We start from the raw sequence: 14,988 nt of genomic DNA on the forward strand, positions 1-14,988 counted from the left end.
ACAGTACCGAACGTCCACAGTGTACAGCACCAAAAGGAGACCGATATCTCACCATCAGTGGCCACAGACGGCCACGGAGTACTGCAAGTAGACTTGCTCGGGACCTTACCGCAGCCGTTGTAACAGCTGTCTCCAGACACACAGTCTACCGACGACTGAACAGACATGGCTTATTCGCCCGGAGACCTGCAAGGTGCATTCCACTGACCCCTGGTCACAGGAGAGTCCACAAAGCCTGGTGTCAAGAACACAGTACATGGTCATTGGAACAGTGGTCCCAGGTTATGTTCACGGACGAGTCCAGGTATAGTCTGAACAGAGATTCTCACCGGATTTTCATCTGGCGTGAACCAGGAACCAGCTACCAACCCCTTAATGTTCTTGAAAGGGACTTGTGTGGAGGTCGTGGTTTGATGGTGTGGGGTGGGATTATGATTGGTGCAAGCACACTCCTACATGTCTTTGACAGAGGAACTGTAACACGTCAGGTGTATTGGGACGTTATTTTGCACCAGTATGTCCGCCTTTTCAGGGGTGCAGTGCGTCCTACCTTCCTCCTGATGGACGATAACGCACGGCCCCACCGTGCACGTCTGGGATGCTCTCGGTCGACGTATCGCTGCACGTCTTCAACCCCCTAGGACACTTCAGGAGCTCCGACAGGCACTGGTGCAAGAATGGGAGGCTATACCTCAACAGCTGCTCGACCACCTGATCCAGAGCATGCCAACCTGTTGTGTGGCGTGTGTACGTGTGCATGGTGATTATATCCCATGTTGATGTCAGGGTACATGCGCAGGAAACAGTGGCGTTTTGTAGCACATGTGTTTCGAGACGGTTTTCTCAACTTATCACCAATACCGTGGATTTACAGATCTGTGTCGTGTGTGTTCCCTATGTGCCTATGCTATTAGCGCCAGTTTTGTGTAGTGCCACGTTGTGTGGCACCACATTCTGCAATTATCCTTAATTTATGAGCATGAGTGTACGTGGCAGACAGAGGAAAATTAGAAATATCGTAATATATTTGAGAAATGTTGGTATTTTACTAAGTATGTTAATGATTTCGAATATGTGAGGAAGCGCGTCTAAAAAGGGAGTAGACATTCCTCTACCTTAAAAGCATAGCAACGTTCTTCCGGACACCAGTTACGTACACAGAACATAAAGGCTTTACTGACTAACGTTCCGGTCACCAAGCTCCTACCGGCGTCGCGCTGTCCACTAACGAACCTATTTTAAAGTACTTCCGTGCCGCTGAAGGCGCCACCGAAAGCTGGAGATGTCTCAGGGCCATAAATACGGCGGGACAAGCCGGGGCGGTACGCTTTCGCTGTCACAGACGCTTAGCGCACAACTCGAGCGGCGGAACCAGTACGGCTGCGGTAATATTCAGTTAGGTCAGCGGCATTCCAGGTTTCCAGCTTGACGTCAGACGCGCCGCTTGGCGTAAGCTCAATGAGTCCTGCTCCGTGACGTAAAAACCGGTTTTATTACAGTACGCGCCGCATCTACAACGTCTGTTGTGACTCTTAAAGACACTTCCAATTTCTTTCTGAGACATCCATTAATCAGTACATTGAACGGCAATGCTTAATACTAATTTGCATGTCCTTTGCTATACAGTGAGGATATAACATGTGACATACATTGAATATTATACAACATATTCAGAAAATATTTTTCCCCCCAGTTTGCAGTCTATTCAGCTCTCTTAGTAGTTCTTCTAATGATTGTCAACAGTAATTCACAAGAATCCTAATTGTATGTTTTTTTCTTGTTTCTTAGGATAACCGATGGTATAGTGTCGTAACTTTTAGCTCCCCGATTGCCAGAGAAGGTTGTGGGCGGGGAGCAGAGGAAGGAAACTTAGCACTAACAACAATGCAGCAACAGCCCGTGAGGGGGTTGAGGGGGGGGGGGGGGCGAAGAATTTAGAAATCCCCGCCGGTCTTCCGCAGTGCAGGCACCTTAACCTGTACTTCACGTTTCCGTGAAAACAGATATCCTGTAAGGAAATAAATACGTCTTAAATGCTGTTTGTAATCGAAACGGAAATCGTCTTATGTACTGATATGTTTAATAAAATCCTCATTGCAACAGTTACGTATACTTATTACAAGGAAAATGAACCGCACGAATTAGAGGAAAGTACAAAAGACAGTAACGCAATAGACAACAGTGGCTACTTCACAAAGTACTGTCAGTTTGGTAAAGTTGGCTGCATGCCAAAAATAAATTACTATCAGCAGAAGTTAACATGCTGTACATGGTCGTGAAATAAGTCAATACCTGACGACAGTATTTCAGGATTGATAGTGTTCTGTAAGTAAGACTGTATCAGAAACAGAGTATTCCAGCCATATTAATTGTCGTTTACAGTGGTTTCCCTAAATTGGTCAGACGAATGCTAGAATGGCTCCTTAAACAGAGCAGAAATATTTCCTCTAACGTCCTTTTCTAATGAAGCTATGTACATACAGATAACGACAAAGATTAATACTGACTTTTTATTTTCAACAATAAATAGTACTATTTAATGGCGTACGAGGAACAGATGACGAACACCAGACGTAAGTTTTCCCTTAGCCGTTAATACAATAGTCAGATGACCATTCTCAGGTACCTTACAAAATGACCGCTCACAAACAAAATATATCTTTCGCACGCGGACTCAGATTTTTTCTGATGGATTCTGGTATCGTTAGTTCTATTAGTAGAGTTTCAATCGCTGATCGAGGAGATCCAGCTTCGAACAGCGTGGTGCGGTGTTCCAGTTGGACGCCAAAGGACGTCACTCACTTGGCTTCATAAGGCATGCTGGAAAAATATTCGGACCTACTCAGACGGGAATGAAGACTCTGACGATGTCTTATTAACCACGACTGTAATCTTTAGGAAGCAAGCATTCCTGTCGATCTTGCACGAAAGATTCAGTTCCTGTTAACGACAGGCAAGATACACTTCATTTTAATCACATGAGACTCAACTATAATTCTGTTTCTCCGTCGAATCACTTAAGGAACAAAGAAGCAATAAAATCGACTCGATGTTTTTCCTTTTACCCTTGTGCGTTCTGGTGCTCCATATAAGCGAATTAATGCAGATGCCCACCAGAAGGAATTTTCTGTGTCTAGTATGCTGCTTGGTAAGACTTCTTGGTTGCGCTGGAAAGACTGTGATGCTCATTTTAGTCCATGCTTGTGACACACAAACCGGTCTGAAAGTCAAATAATCAATGATGATGGTTGGTATGCACTTAGATCATTCAGGTAGTTATTGTTTCATAACCGCTTATTTTGACTTTCCTTTCGGAAGTGGCAGCTTCCTGTGACTGGCAACACTGAACAACTAACTGAGATAAGGATTCATATTGTGAGATATTGTTTGCAGTAAATAAACTATTGTTGGACTGGATTTCTTTTCGTATTTCAAAGTTCAAAACAAAACAAAGGAGGCACTATATCGAGACAAAGACAAAGGCAGTACGTTTCGAAATACAATCATCTCCAACAGTTATGAAATGATGACAAACACAAAACAATAAAAAAGACACGAAAGCTAATTGAAATAGTCACACTTTGCAGGAAAACAATCATTGCTTCAGTTTGTTTGCTCTTATAGCTACAGTTGTTAGTCTCCTATAAAACGAAGTTGTCTGCAGTGCTACATACTAACAACTGTGGCTGTAAGAGCGATGGAAGGTGGAGGTGGTTAACAGTTTGTCATTTTGTCGTAGATAAATAACAACAACAATTTTTTGTAAACATCATTTTGGAATACGTGAAGTTCAAATAGGGGGCCGAGTTCTACGTATTTATTGTTGTATATTCAAAGGAATAGATAAGAAATCCTAGCTGAGGTCCACCGTAGGTAATATCATCGCGCAAAAAGCTTCGTGCATCTCAGGCGACCAGCTGCATGCTTTCTTCCAGCCGCTCGTCACAGGAAAGAGTGATTGTAGTGATGCAGTAGGCACATCAACACGACAAAGTTCAAAACAAAGGAGAACCGCTCTCTCTCTCTAGTCATGAATTAGCAGAAGAAACTACTACGAATTCTGTCCCAAGAGTCATATAGTTGGAAGCAACTACAAGAAACGCTAGTCCGGACTGCTTAGAAAACAACTCCAGTAACAAACCCTAATAAACATCCAATGTCGTCCTGCGAATGTGATGTAGTTTTCATAGTTTCGATGCTAAGGCAGCTTGCGTTACAGAAATGGAATTAATAGAATAATCAAGATAACAGGGCGAAAATCCTCGCACAAGAACACACGCTGCTAAAACTGTCCGTGGATTAATACGTACTTTCGGCAAGAAATAAATAGTACAGATTGAGGAAGACTTCATGAAGTACAGTATCCGAAACTTATATAACACTTTTCACGAAAATCATAGCAAGTACAATCAGCCAAGCCTGTTCTTCAAGGGCCCCGATAGTAAAGTTGCCAATAATAATAACTACCATACCACAGCGAATTATTTCGAATTCTTCCTTCAGGAACTGGCCTCCATCATGATTCATTTACCCCTGAAGAGAAAAAGTTAGACTATCACACACTGACGTAAGAAAATCAAGGCACCAGGGGAATGAGCGATACTTGTAACCACGCAGAGAACTAGCCTATCGATAAAATGGGATAATCCGCAGAATTTTGGAAAATTATAAACTTCCACGTAGCTGATCATTCGCACTTACAAGACAGCGTAACGCAGCAAATGACTGATATTAGCTTTTGTAGTACAGAGAACAGTTATGTACTAACCGCACTTTTGGAAATAGGAAAAGTTCCACGTTTTGGCCCTAGATGCCCCCATTGGGCCCGTCCGAGCGCCGTGTCACTCTCCATCAATGACGCCATTGAATGCGGCACGGAGATGCATGTGCTCAGAACACCGGTCTCCCGGTCGTTGTCGGGTTTCTTTACCTCGGAACCGCAGCTACACGCCACATATGCGTGCGACAGGCATAAGAGCGCACCAGTTCAGTCGAAAGAAATAGAAACACCTTTTCTATCCCCTTACACTGCCTGTAAGCAGTTATAAGAAATACAAGTTGAGCATTTTAAGGTTGGACTATCCTGTCAGGTCTTCAAAGGGTGCGCCAGCAAGTGTTGGTTGCACGATTTGGTTTCCGCAATGTAAGACAGATTGCGCCAATGCTTGGGTACCATCCTAGACAGGTGTTCGTAATTCGTAAGAGATGTCACCATTAGCGTCTCATTTCCTAATCTAATACCTTCAGCATCACCCGATTTAATGCGACTACATTCCATTATCCTCGTTTTGCTTTTGTTGATGTTCACCTTATATCCTCCTTTCAAGATACTGTCCATTCCATTCAGCTGCTCTTCCAAGTCCTTTGCTGTCTGACATAATTACAATGTCATCGGCAAACCTCAAAGTTTTTATTTCTTCTCCATGGATTTTAATACCTACTCTGAATTTTTCTTTTGTTTCCTTTACTGCTTGCTCAATATACAGATTGAATAACATCGGGGAGAGGCTACAACCCTGTCTTACTCCCTTCCCAACCACTGCTTCCCTTTCATGTCCCTCGACTCTTATAACTGCCATCTGGTTTCTGTACAAATGGTAAATAGCCTTTCGCTCCCTGTATTTTACCCCTGCCACCTTTAGACTTTGAAAGAGAGTATTCCAGTCCACATTGTCAAAAGCTTTCTCTAAGTCTACAACTGCTAGAAACGTAGGTTTGCCTTTCCTTAATCTTAAATAGCCTTTCGCTCCCTGTATTTTACCCCTGCCACCTTTAGAATTTGAAAGAGAGTATTCCAGTCAACAATGTCAAAAGCTTTCTCTAAGTCTACAATCAGAACGGAACTTCTTTCCTCCCATTGAGTCTTTGAGTGGTCCAAACATATGAAAATCACTTGGGGTAAGGTCTGGTGAGTATGGTGGATGAGGAAGACACTCAAAATGCAGGTCTGTGATTGCTGCAACTGTTGTACGGGCTGTGTGGGGCCTTGCATTGTCATGTTGCAAAAGGACACCTGCTGACAGCAATCAACGTCGCTTTGATTTGATTGCAGGCCGCAGATGATTTTTTAGGAGATCTGTGTATGGTGCACTGGTGACAGTGGTCCCTCTAGGCATGTAATGCTCCAAAATGACGCCTTTTTCGTCCCAAAAGAGAGTCAGCATAACCTTCCCTTCTGATGTTTCTGTTCGAAACTTCTTTGGTTTTGGTGATGAGGAATGGCGCCATTCCTTGCTCCCTCTCTTCGTTTCCAGTTGGTGGAAGTGAATCCAAGTTTTGTTCCCAGTAACGATTCTTGCAAGAAAGCTATCACCTTCTCGTTCAAAGCGCCGAAGAAGTCCTTCACAAGCATCAACACGACGTTCTCTCATTTCAGGAGTCAGCTGCCGTGGCACCCATCACGCAGACACTTTTTGAAACTGGAACACATCATGCACAATGTGGTGTGCTGACCCATGACTAATTTGTAAACATGCTGCAATGTCATTCAGTGTCACTCGACGGTTTTCCTTCACTATGGCTTCAACTGCTGCAATGTTCTGTGGAGTCACAACTCGTTGTGCCTTATCTGGACGAGGAGCATCTTCCACTGAAGTCACACCATATGCGAACTTCCTACTCCATTCGTAGACTTGCTGCTGTGATAAACATGCATCGCCGTACTGAACCTTCATTCGTTGATGATCTTCCGTAGGTTTCACACCTTCACTACGCAAAAAACGAATAACAGAACACTCTTCTTCCCTGGTGCAAGTCGCAAGTGTGGCGGCCATCTTTATACTGATACTGCGACGGTATGTGTGCATCTGCACTATGTTGCCACCTACAGGCCATTATGCACGCTGTTTGTAGCACGATTACCAACTTACAGGATAACGGCGCGAAATTTAGATTTGTTATTACAAATTTAAGGTTTTCATTTGACTCACCCTCGTAAGATCTCAGTACAATCATAATAAAAGATTGTGCAATAACACACCATAAAATACAGTAAGTCTTGCTGGTACTGTTCCAGAACATAATAATAAAGGCTTTGGCTGTAAAGTGGTACTACGAGGTGCATTCAAGTTCTAAGGCCTCCGATTTTTTTTCTCCGGACTGGAAAGAGATAGAAACATGCGCATTGTTTTAAAATGAGGCTGCGTTCATTGTCAATACGTCCCAGAGATGGCAGCACCGTACGACAGATGAAATTTTACCGCCAGCGGCGAGAATGAGAACTGTTTTAAATACTTAAAATGGCGACGTTTTCCTTACTTGAACAGCGTGCAGTCATTCGTTTTCTGAATTTGCGTGGTGTGAAACCAACTGAAATTCTTCGACAGTTGAAGGAGACATGTGGTGATGGAGTTATGGATGTGTCGAAAGTGCGTTCGTGGGTGCGACAGTTTAATGAAGGCAGAACATCATGTGACAACAAACCGAAACAACCTCAGGCTCGCACAAGCCGGTCTGACGACATGATCGAGAAAGTGGAGGGAATTGTTTTGGGGGATCGCCGAATGACTGTTGAACAGATCGCCTCCAGAGTTGGCATTTCTGTGGGTTCTGTGCACACAATCCTACATGACGACCTGAAAATGCGAAAAGTGTCATCCAGGTTGGTGCCACGTATGCTGACGGACGACCACACGGCTGCCCGTGTGGCATGTTGCTAAGCAATGTTGACGCGCAACGACAGCACGAATGGGACTTTCTTTTTGTCGGTTGTGACAATGGATGAGACGTGGATGCCATTTTTCAATCCATAAACAAAGCGCCAGTCAGCTCAATGGAAGCACACAGATTCACCGCCACCAAAAAAATTTCGGGTAGCCGCCAGTGCTGAAAAAATGATGGTGTCCATGTTCTGGGACAGCGAGGGCGCTACGGTAACAGGTGCATCCTACGAAAATGTTTTGAAGAACAAATTCCTTCCTGCACTGCAACAAAAACGTCCGGGAGGGCTGCGCGTGTGCTGTTTCACCAAGACAACGCACCCGCGCCTCGAGCTAACGTTACGCAACAGTTTCTTCGTGATAACAACTTTGAAGTGATTCCTCATGCTCCCTACTCACCTGACCTGGCTCCTAGTGACTTTTGGCTTTTTCCAACAATGAAAGACACTCTCCGTGGCCGCACATTCACTAGCCGTGCTGCTATTGCCTCAGCGATTTTCCAGTGGTCAAAACAGACTCCTAAAGAAGCCTTCGCCGCTGCCATGGAATCATGGCGTCAGCGTTGTGAAAAATGTGTACGTCTGCAGGGCGATTACGTCGAGAAGTAACGGCAGTTTCATCGATTTCGGATGAGTAGTTAATTAGAAAAAAAAAATCGGACGCCTTAGAACTTGAATGCACCTCGTACGAGATTGGAAGTTTGGCACAGTAGAGGATGCCGTGGCGGGCGGTATCAAACCACTCAGACTTCCCCAGTAAAAGTGTCACTTACTTCTTTTGGAACATGACGAAGGCGTCCTGGTCGAGGTCCGTCAGGTCGATGGTCTTGCCGAGCCGGATGACGTCGGGGTGCTTGCGCACCATGAGCCAGCCTATGTGCGAGAAGAAGAAGCCCCTGGTGGCGTTGTGCGGATCGGCGTCCGTGTCGCTGTACTTGTGGTGCTGCCGGTGGTCGCGCACCCAAATGTACAGGCAGTTCTGCAAACGCACACACGCGCCCTCAGACTCCGGCTCTGCAGGCCACAAAAGCACTTGCTACTTTTAGTAAGCTAAAACTAAAATAAACTCAGCCCGAACAAGACATGAAGGCCCAACGGAGCCGACCGGTCGCCATGTCATCCTCAGTCCACAGGCGTCACTGGATACGGATATGGAGGGGCAAGTGGTCAGCACACCGCTCTCCCGGCAGTATTTCAGTTTACAAGACCGGAACCGCTGCATCTCAGTCAATTAGCTCCTTAGTTTGCCCAACAAGGTCTGAGTGCACCCCGCTTGCCAACAGCGCTCGGCAGACCGGATGGTCACTGGTCCAAGTGCTACCCCAGCCCAGCGCTTAACTTCGGTAATCTGACGGGAACCGGTGTCATCACTGCGGCAAGGCCGTTGGCGCACATTTAGTAAGCAACTTCTGCAATTCTTCTACGTCAGCAAAATTTCTTTGCTGCTCCGAATTTCGTCATGTAGGTGTTACTCTCTGGAGCCCCAATTTCAAGTGAACCACTCCTGAATACAAGGGTAAATATCCCTGCAGTCCTCCTTGAACGTAGTTTTTTAATATTGCTTGAAACACTAGCTTATTACCCAGCGCCGCCTGATTGTTTATTTCCATGACACCCCTTTCCCACTCATATCTTCGCAGTAATGTTGAAACATGGGGCGGACTATCACCAACCAGCCAAAGACAGAGAAGGCGTTTGTTTCTCAAGTAATCACCTTCCCAAAACTGCTCGTACTCCTACAAAATGGTCTTAGCCAAGTCCTACCCCCGTGTTTCTGCTGATTGTAACTGATTAATGGTGGAAATTGTTTCATCCTTATCATTCTACATTTACAGTGTGTTTGAAAGTCTTTGTGACGAAAGTCCAGGGGTGATAGACCTCGTCATGGGAAACAACTTCTGTTAGCGAGAAAATGTTCACCGACGCTTTCCAGTGACGCTAGGTGTCCTTTAGTATACAAAAGAACTACGAAGACGAAATTTCACCTATTTTACTGTATTGTATGTGAACCGCGGACCTAGAAACGACGGAGAGGCTCCGTCCCCGCCACAGCCACAGTGGTCCACAACCCCACGACGACTACCGCAGTCCACTTCACCCCTCCACCGCCCCACACCGAACCCAGGGTTATTGTGCTGTTTGGCCCCCGGTGGACCCCCCCCCCCCCCACCCGCTCCCCAGGGAACGTCTCACACCAGACGAGTGTAAGCCCTATGTTTGCGTGGTAATGGTGGTGTACGAGTACGTGGAGAAATTATTTGCGCAGCAATCGCCGACATAGTGTAACTGAGGCGGAATAAGGGGAACCAGCCCGCATTTGCCGAGGCAGATGGGAAACCGCCTAAAAACCATCCACAGACTGGCTGGTTCACCGGACCTCGAGACAAATCCGCCGGTCGGATTCGTGCTGGGTACCAGGCGCTCCTTCCCGGCCGGAAAGCCGTGCGTTAGACCGCACGGCCAACCGGGCGGGCAAATTTCACCTAACTAGCAGGGTTTACTAATCAGGTATTGAGCTACTAAGATCACCAGTAAACTGATACTGAGACACAGTGATTTTCAAGAAGGAAATCGTAAGAACAATTGGTTCTAAGCGGAGAAAGGTATTTTGGAAACGAACCAGGTGCTTGGATTTTGCTGGTCCTACCGCACTTGTTGCATGATAGGCAACACAAACTGCATACGAACGGTGCATAATGCCTACACCATACTGCCTCTCAGTGGTATAACCAGTCTTAAACGACGCATGGCATCGCCGGAAAGTGTCAGCAAACAAAAGTTGTCCACCATGACGCGACCTATCACCGTTCTTTTTTGTTGCGTAGGTTTTGAAACACCTTCTATATACAAGGTCCAAAAATAAAGAAGTGGTAACGCAGTATTTAATAAGCTAACACGTGCAGCTCCATCACGTTTCTTCAGTGTAGTTAACTGCAAAATCTATTGATCTATTGCCTTTGGTCAGGTGTTGGAAAGTCGTTGGGAACCGTTGGCAAGACGTACACTGTTGATTGACAGCGACAAAGCGCCCTACTGCGAGGAGTACACATGCCACGTCAGGCCTCGGAGGGGTTCCTTCGCGGAGACAAATTCAAGTCACAAGAACTCATTTGCGATGTGTACGGAAGGTGTTCCTAGACCTCCCAATGCCCCGTTGCAACGAGAGCTTGACATTGTTTGCGACATAACAACACGACAGGGCGGTCGTCTCGCAATAAATGTGGACGTTTGTGCCACATAGCAGGACGCACATGTCACTCTAGATGTCGGCAATAGTAGTCACTGTTGCTGGTCTGTCCCTCAGGCACATGTGTATCAATACCACCATCTGAGTCGCATGCAACAATCAGCATAAGCTTCACCCGACTGGGTTTCTAATGAAATTTCTATAGACGTAGCTGACCTGGGTGCCGTCATTCATTCGATTGACACTTTAAACCAGGCTCGTAAGCTCGTTCCCACGTCTCATCAAGGAGTGACAACACGTTGCAGAAATGCATCGGTTTGTTGCGATATCTGTCAAGGTGGATGCCAGTCACTACATGCCAGTACCATTTCAGTATGTCGGTGAATCGATGTGGAACCCAAAGTGACGTAATTTTTCCTTATATTAAGACATTTTGCCAGTAAGTGCCACAGCGTTTGTTCACTTAGCCCAACCTCTACTTATAATAACTGGCCAGTCCATCGATGGTCTAAGGAAACGAGACCACTCAAGTTGTCTGGCTTCAGCAATGAACAGCCGACCTACGCGGTGCAAATCTGTAGTCTCATCCCGCCCCGCACGAAGCGTCTTGGTCCATCGTGCAAATCTCACCACTAGCTCCAAGCAATCCTCGAGGACATTCTGACAGATTTTTACCACAGGTAATCTCGATTCTACTCCATTAACGTTCACACCTTTCGAAAACATGTTTTAGAGTGGTGAAATCGACACTCTCCACTTCAACGCAAGACAGCAACAACATACCCAACTGGATGCCCCCCCCCCCCCCCCAAATAACACATCGACTACAGCGCCACCTGATCGCTCCCAAATCCTATTTGCGCATGCTCGATCTCCTGTGGGAGGATAGGGATAAGGCATCCCTAGCAGTGCTGCGAGTGGCGAGTGGGGGTGCGGGTTGCATGTATGTATCTGAATAGTTATAGGCTAACTGTTAACATTACACTTCATCCATGGGGGTCTCGTGCAGATAGCGCTGAGGAAGGTGCGAGTGGTTGGGAAATGGAGTGTCGTGTGTGTGTGTGTGTGTGTGTGTGTGTGTGTGTGTGTGTGTGTGTGTGTGTGTGTGTATGTGTGTATCTGTGTTCTGGAGGGAGGGAGGGAGGGAGGGAGAGGAATGGTTAGGGGGATAGCTGGGAAAATGGAAGGAAGTTTGTTTTGGGGGAGGAGACCAGACAGCGAGGTCATCGGTCTCATTGGATTAGGGAAGGATGGGGAAGGAAGTCGGCCGTGCCCTTTGAGAGGAACCATCCCGGAATTTGCCTGGAGCGATTTAGGGAAATCACGGAAAACCTAAATTAGGATGGCCGGACGCGGGATTGAACCGTCGTCCTCCCGATTGCGAGTCCAGTGTGCTAACCACTGCGCCACCTAGCTCGGTGGAAGGAAGTTAGATCGGTGTTTCACGTTCCGTCGGTGACGATGTTATTAATAACAGCCCGCCTGTTTAGCTCAGTGGTAACGTGTTTGCCTACCATACACCGGGCAGAGGTTCGATTCCAGGTCGGATTGGAGATTTTCTTCGCCCGTGGACTGGTGTTGTCATCATCATCACCGACACGCAGGCCGCCCAATGGGGCGTCACCTGAAATAAGACTTACAACCCGGCAGCTGAACTTCAGCGGATGGGGCCTCCAGGCCAACAATGCCACACGAGCCTTTCATTTTTTTATTAGAAACATTGCTCAAGTTCCGACTGGGTCAGAAATGGGAAGGAAATTGACTTTATTCGTCCCAAAGGAACAATTCCAACATTTGAGGATACCACTGAAAAGCATAATTTGAATCGAGAGATGGAGATATGAATCGCCATCCTCTCGAAATAGACTGCACTGTCCTGACAACGACTTCATTATGCACGAACCAGTACTAGAAACCGCAACCTTCCATTTAGCAGGCAAAATTATTTTCTTGGGGAGGTTAACATTCCGTGTCCGAATTTCGATGTGGCACAATATTAGTCTGCAGAGAGAAAGATTCCTTAGTTGGTTTCTATTTTGCAAGGTATAAAATCTAACGGAGAGGAATAAATGATTTTGTAGGCGACAAAAATTTGAATTTTGAGGTGAAGAGTTTGGCCCAGAACAAGATACACAAAAAAATAGAAACAAATTCAATTTCAAAAGTCATACAAATGTTAAATTTCGGCTCGGCGGAAGTATACTGTGGAGAAAAGGTGGAGGATGCACGCATAGTATCTTGCGAATCATACAAAGTGCACGTACACATCGAACCTTTGGAGAAATATTGCATCTGTAGGGTGAAGCAGTTAACATCCATTCGAGCATCTCACCCTGTGATGTAACACATGCTTCACTCGACAGACGTTCCTTAGACAAACTAAGTCACGTTATACACAGCAGTGTTACTCTTTCCCATTCGTGACATTCATCTATCTTTATTGAGGAAATTTGATAATTTTTTATTTTGTTCATCTCAATTGCATGAATATACAATTTTTTTTCTGCAGTGGTTACCGTTTCCGGGGTGAATGGCCCGTTCTCAAACACCACACCTTGTTATTAACAGTAAATGATGATGCAATATGATGCCAAAAGGCACGAATAGCTTCTACAGAAAGTCAAACTGTGGGCAACAAATACTGTCTTTGATAAGTTAGCCTGTGTCTACTGTTGAACCTGAATGACACAACAGTAACTTCTTTGATAGTCCAATGGTGGCCTTAAAAATTCACATGGTTCACTTCCATGGGACAAGTGGTTTCCTGCCTCACAATATTTAAAGAAGATGCTACAATTTGCCTTATAGTTGGCTAGTTGCACCAATTCTTCAGTTTACCAGTCTGTCTAGATGGAAGAGGACGTCAACTTGGTACATTCAACAAGAATGTAAACAGAAAGCATCCCCCAGGCTTATAAACATCTTACCCTCATTATGTAATCTCAGAATAACAATGAGTTCAGAAAAACTCAATAGCCACCGTACATGGCGACATTATGAGATGGCGCTTGGACAGGGGCGTGACAAAGAGAAACTAACATCTACATCTACATTTATACTCCAGAAGCCACCCAACGGTGTGTGGCGGAGGGCACTTTACGTGCCACTGTCATTACCTCTCTTTCCTGTTCCAGTCGCGTATGGTTCGCGGGAAGAACGACTGCCGGAAAGCCTCCGTGCGCGCTCGAATCTCTCTAATTTTACATTCTCGCCACTCGCAGCACTGCTAGGGATGCGTGAGTTACAAGCATCCGTTTGATGTCAGTGGCTTGGTGAGAAGATACTTTTATAATAGAAAGGGAACACACAATTTGTGTGTCAATTTGATTCTCTTGCGGCGGGTGGAGAAGTACTGTCGTTAAAGCTATTTAAGGATTTTTCGCATTGCTGTCTCTGTGGGACATGGAACCTACATGATTCACTCTTTCAGTACGGTACTATAATATTCTTATACGCAAGACATTGGCGTATTCTAAGCTTCGTGCCACTTCCCTAAAGCAGATGAGAAATTGGATCGTTTATACACTCCTGGAAATGGAAAAAAGAACACATTGACACCGGTGTGTCAGACCTACCATACTTGCTCCGGACACTGCGAGAGGGCTGTACAAGCAATGATCACACGCACGGCACAGCGGACACACCAGGAACCGCGGTGTTGGCCGTCGAATGGCGCTAGCTGCGCAGCATTTCTGCACCGCCGCCGTCAGTGTCAGCCAGTTTGCCGTGGCATACGGAGCTCCATCGCAGTCTTTAACACTGGTAGCATGCCGCGACAGCGTGGACGTGAATCGTATGTGCAGTTGACGGACTTTGAGCGAGGGAGTATAGTGGGCATGCGGGAGGCCGGGTGGACGTACCGCCGAATTGCTCAACACGTGGGGCGTGAGGTCTCCACAGTACATCGATGTTGTCGCCAGTGGTCGGCGGAAGGTGCACGTGCCCGTCGACCTGGGACCGGACCGCAGCGACGCACGGATGCACGCCAAGACCGTAGGATCCTACGCAGTGCCGTAGGGGACCGCACCGCCACTTCCCAGCAAATTAGGGACACTTGCTCCTGGGGTATCGGCGAGGACCATTCGCAACCGTCTCGATGAAGCTGGGCTACGGGCCCGCACACCGTTAGGCCGTCTTCCGCTCA

At 46.3% G+C, this 14,988-nt stretch overlaps 1 protein-coding gene across 1 annotated transcript in view; it reads right to left on the bottom strand.

The window, feature by feature from the left end:
• The window catches only part of LOC126188741 (acyl-CoA Delta-9 desaturase-like), a 153,611-nt gene that overhangs the window by 40,272 nt on the left and 98,351 nt on the right, over positions 1 to 14,988 (bottom strand). Inside the window, exon 4 of the mRNA XM_049930349.1 lies at positions 8,431 to 8,636. Coding sequence (XP_049786306.1) covers positions 8,431 to 8,636 — 206 coding nt within the window. The remainder of the gene's footprint in view (positions 1 to 8,430; positions 8,637 to 14,988) is intronic.

This window comes from Schistocerca cancellata, chromosome 5 (assembly GCF_023864275.1).
Source record: "Schistocerca cancellata isolate TAMUIC-IGC-003103 chromosome 5, iqSchCanc2.1, whole genome shotgun sequence".
Classification (NCBI taxonomy): domain Eukaryota; kingdom Metazoa; phylum Arthropoda; class Insecta; order Orthoptera; family Acrididae; genus Schistocerca; species Schistocerca cancellata.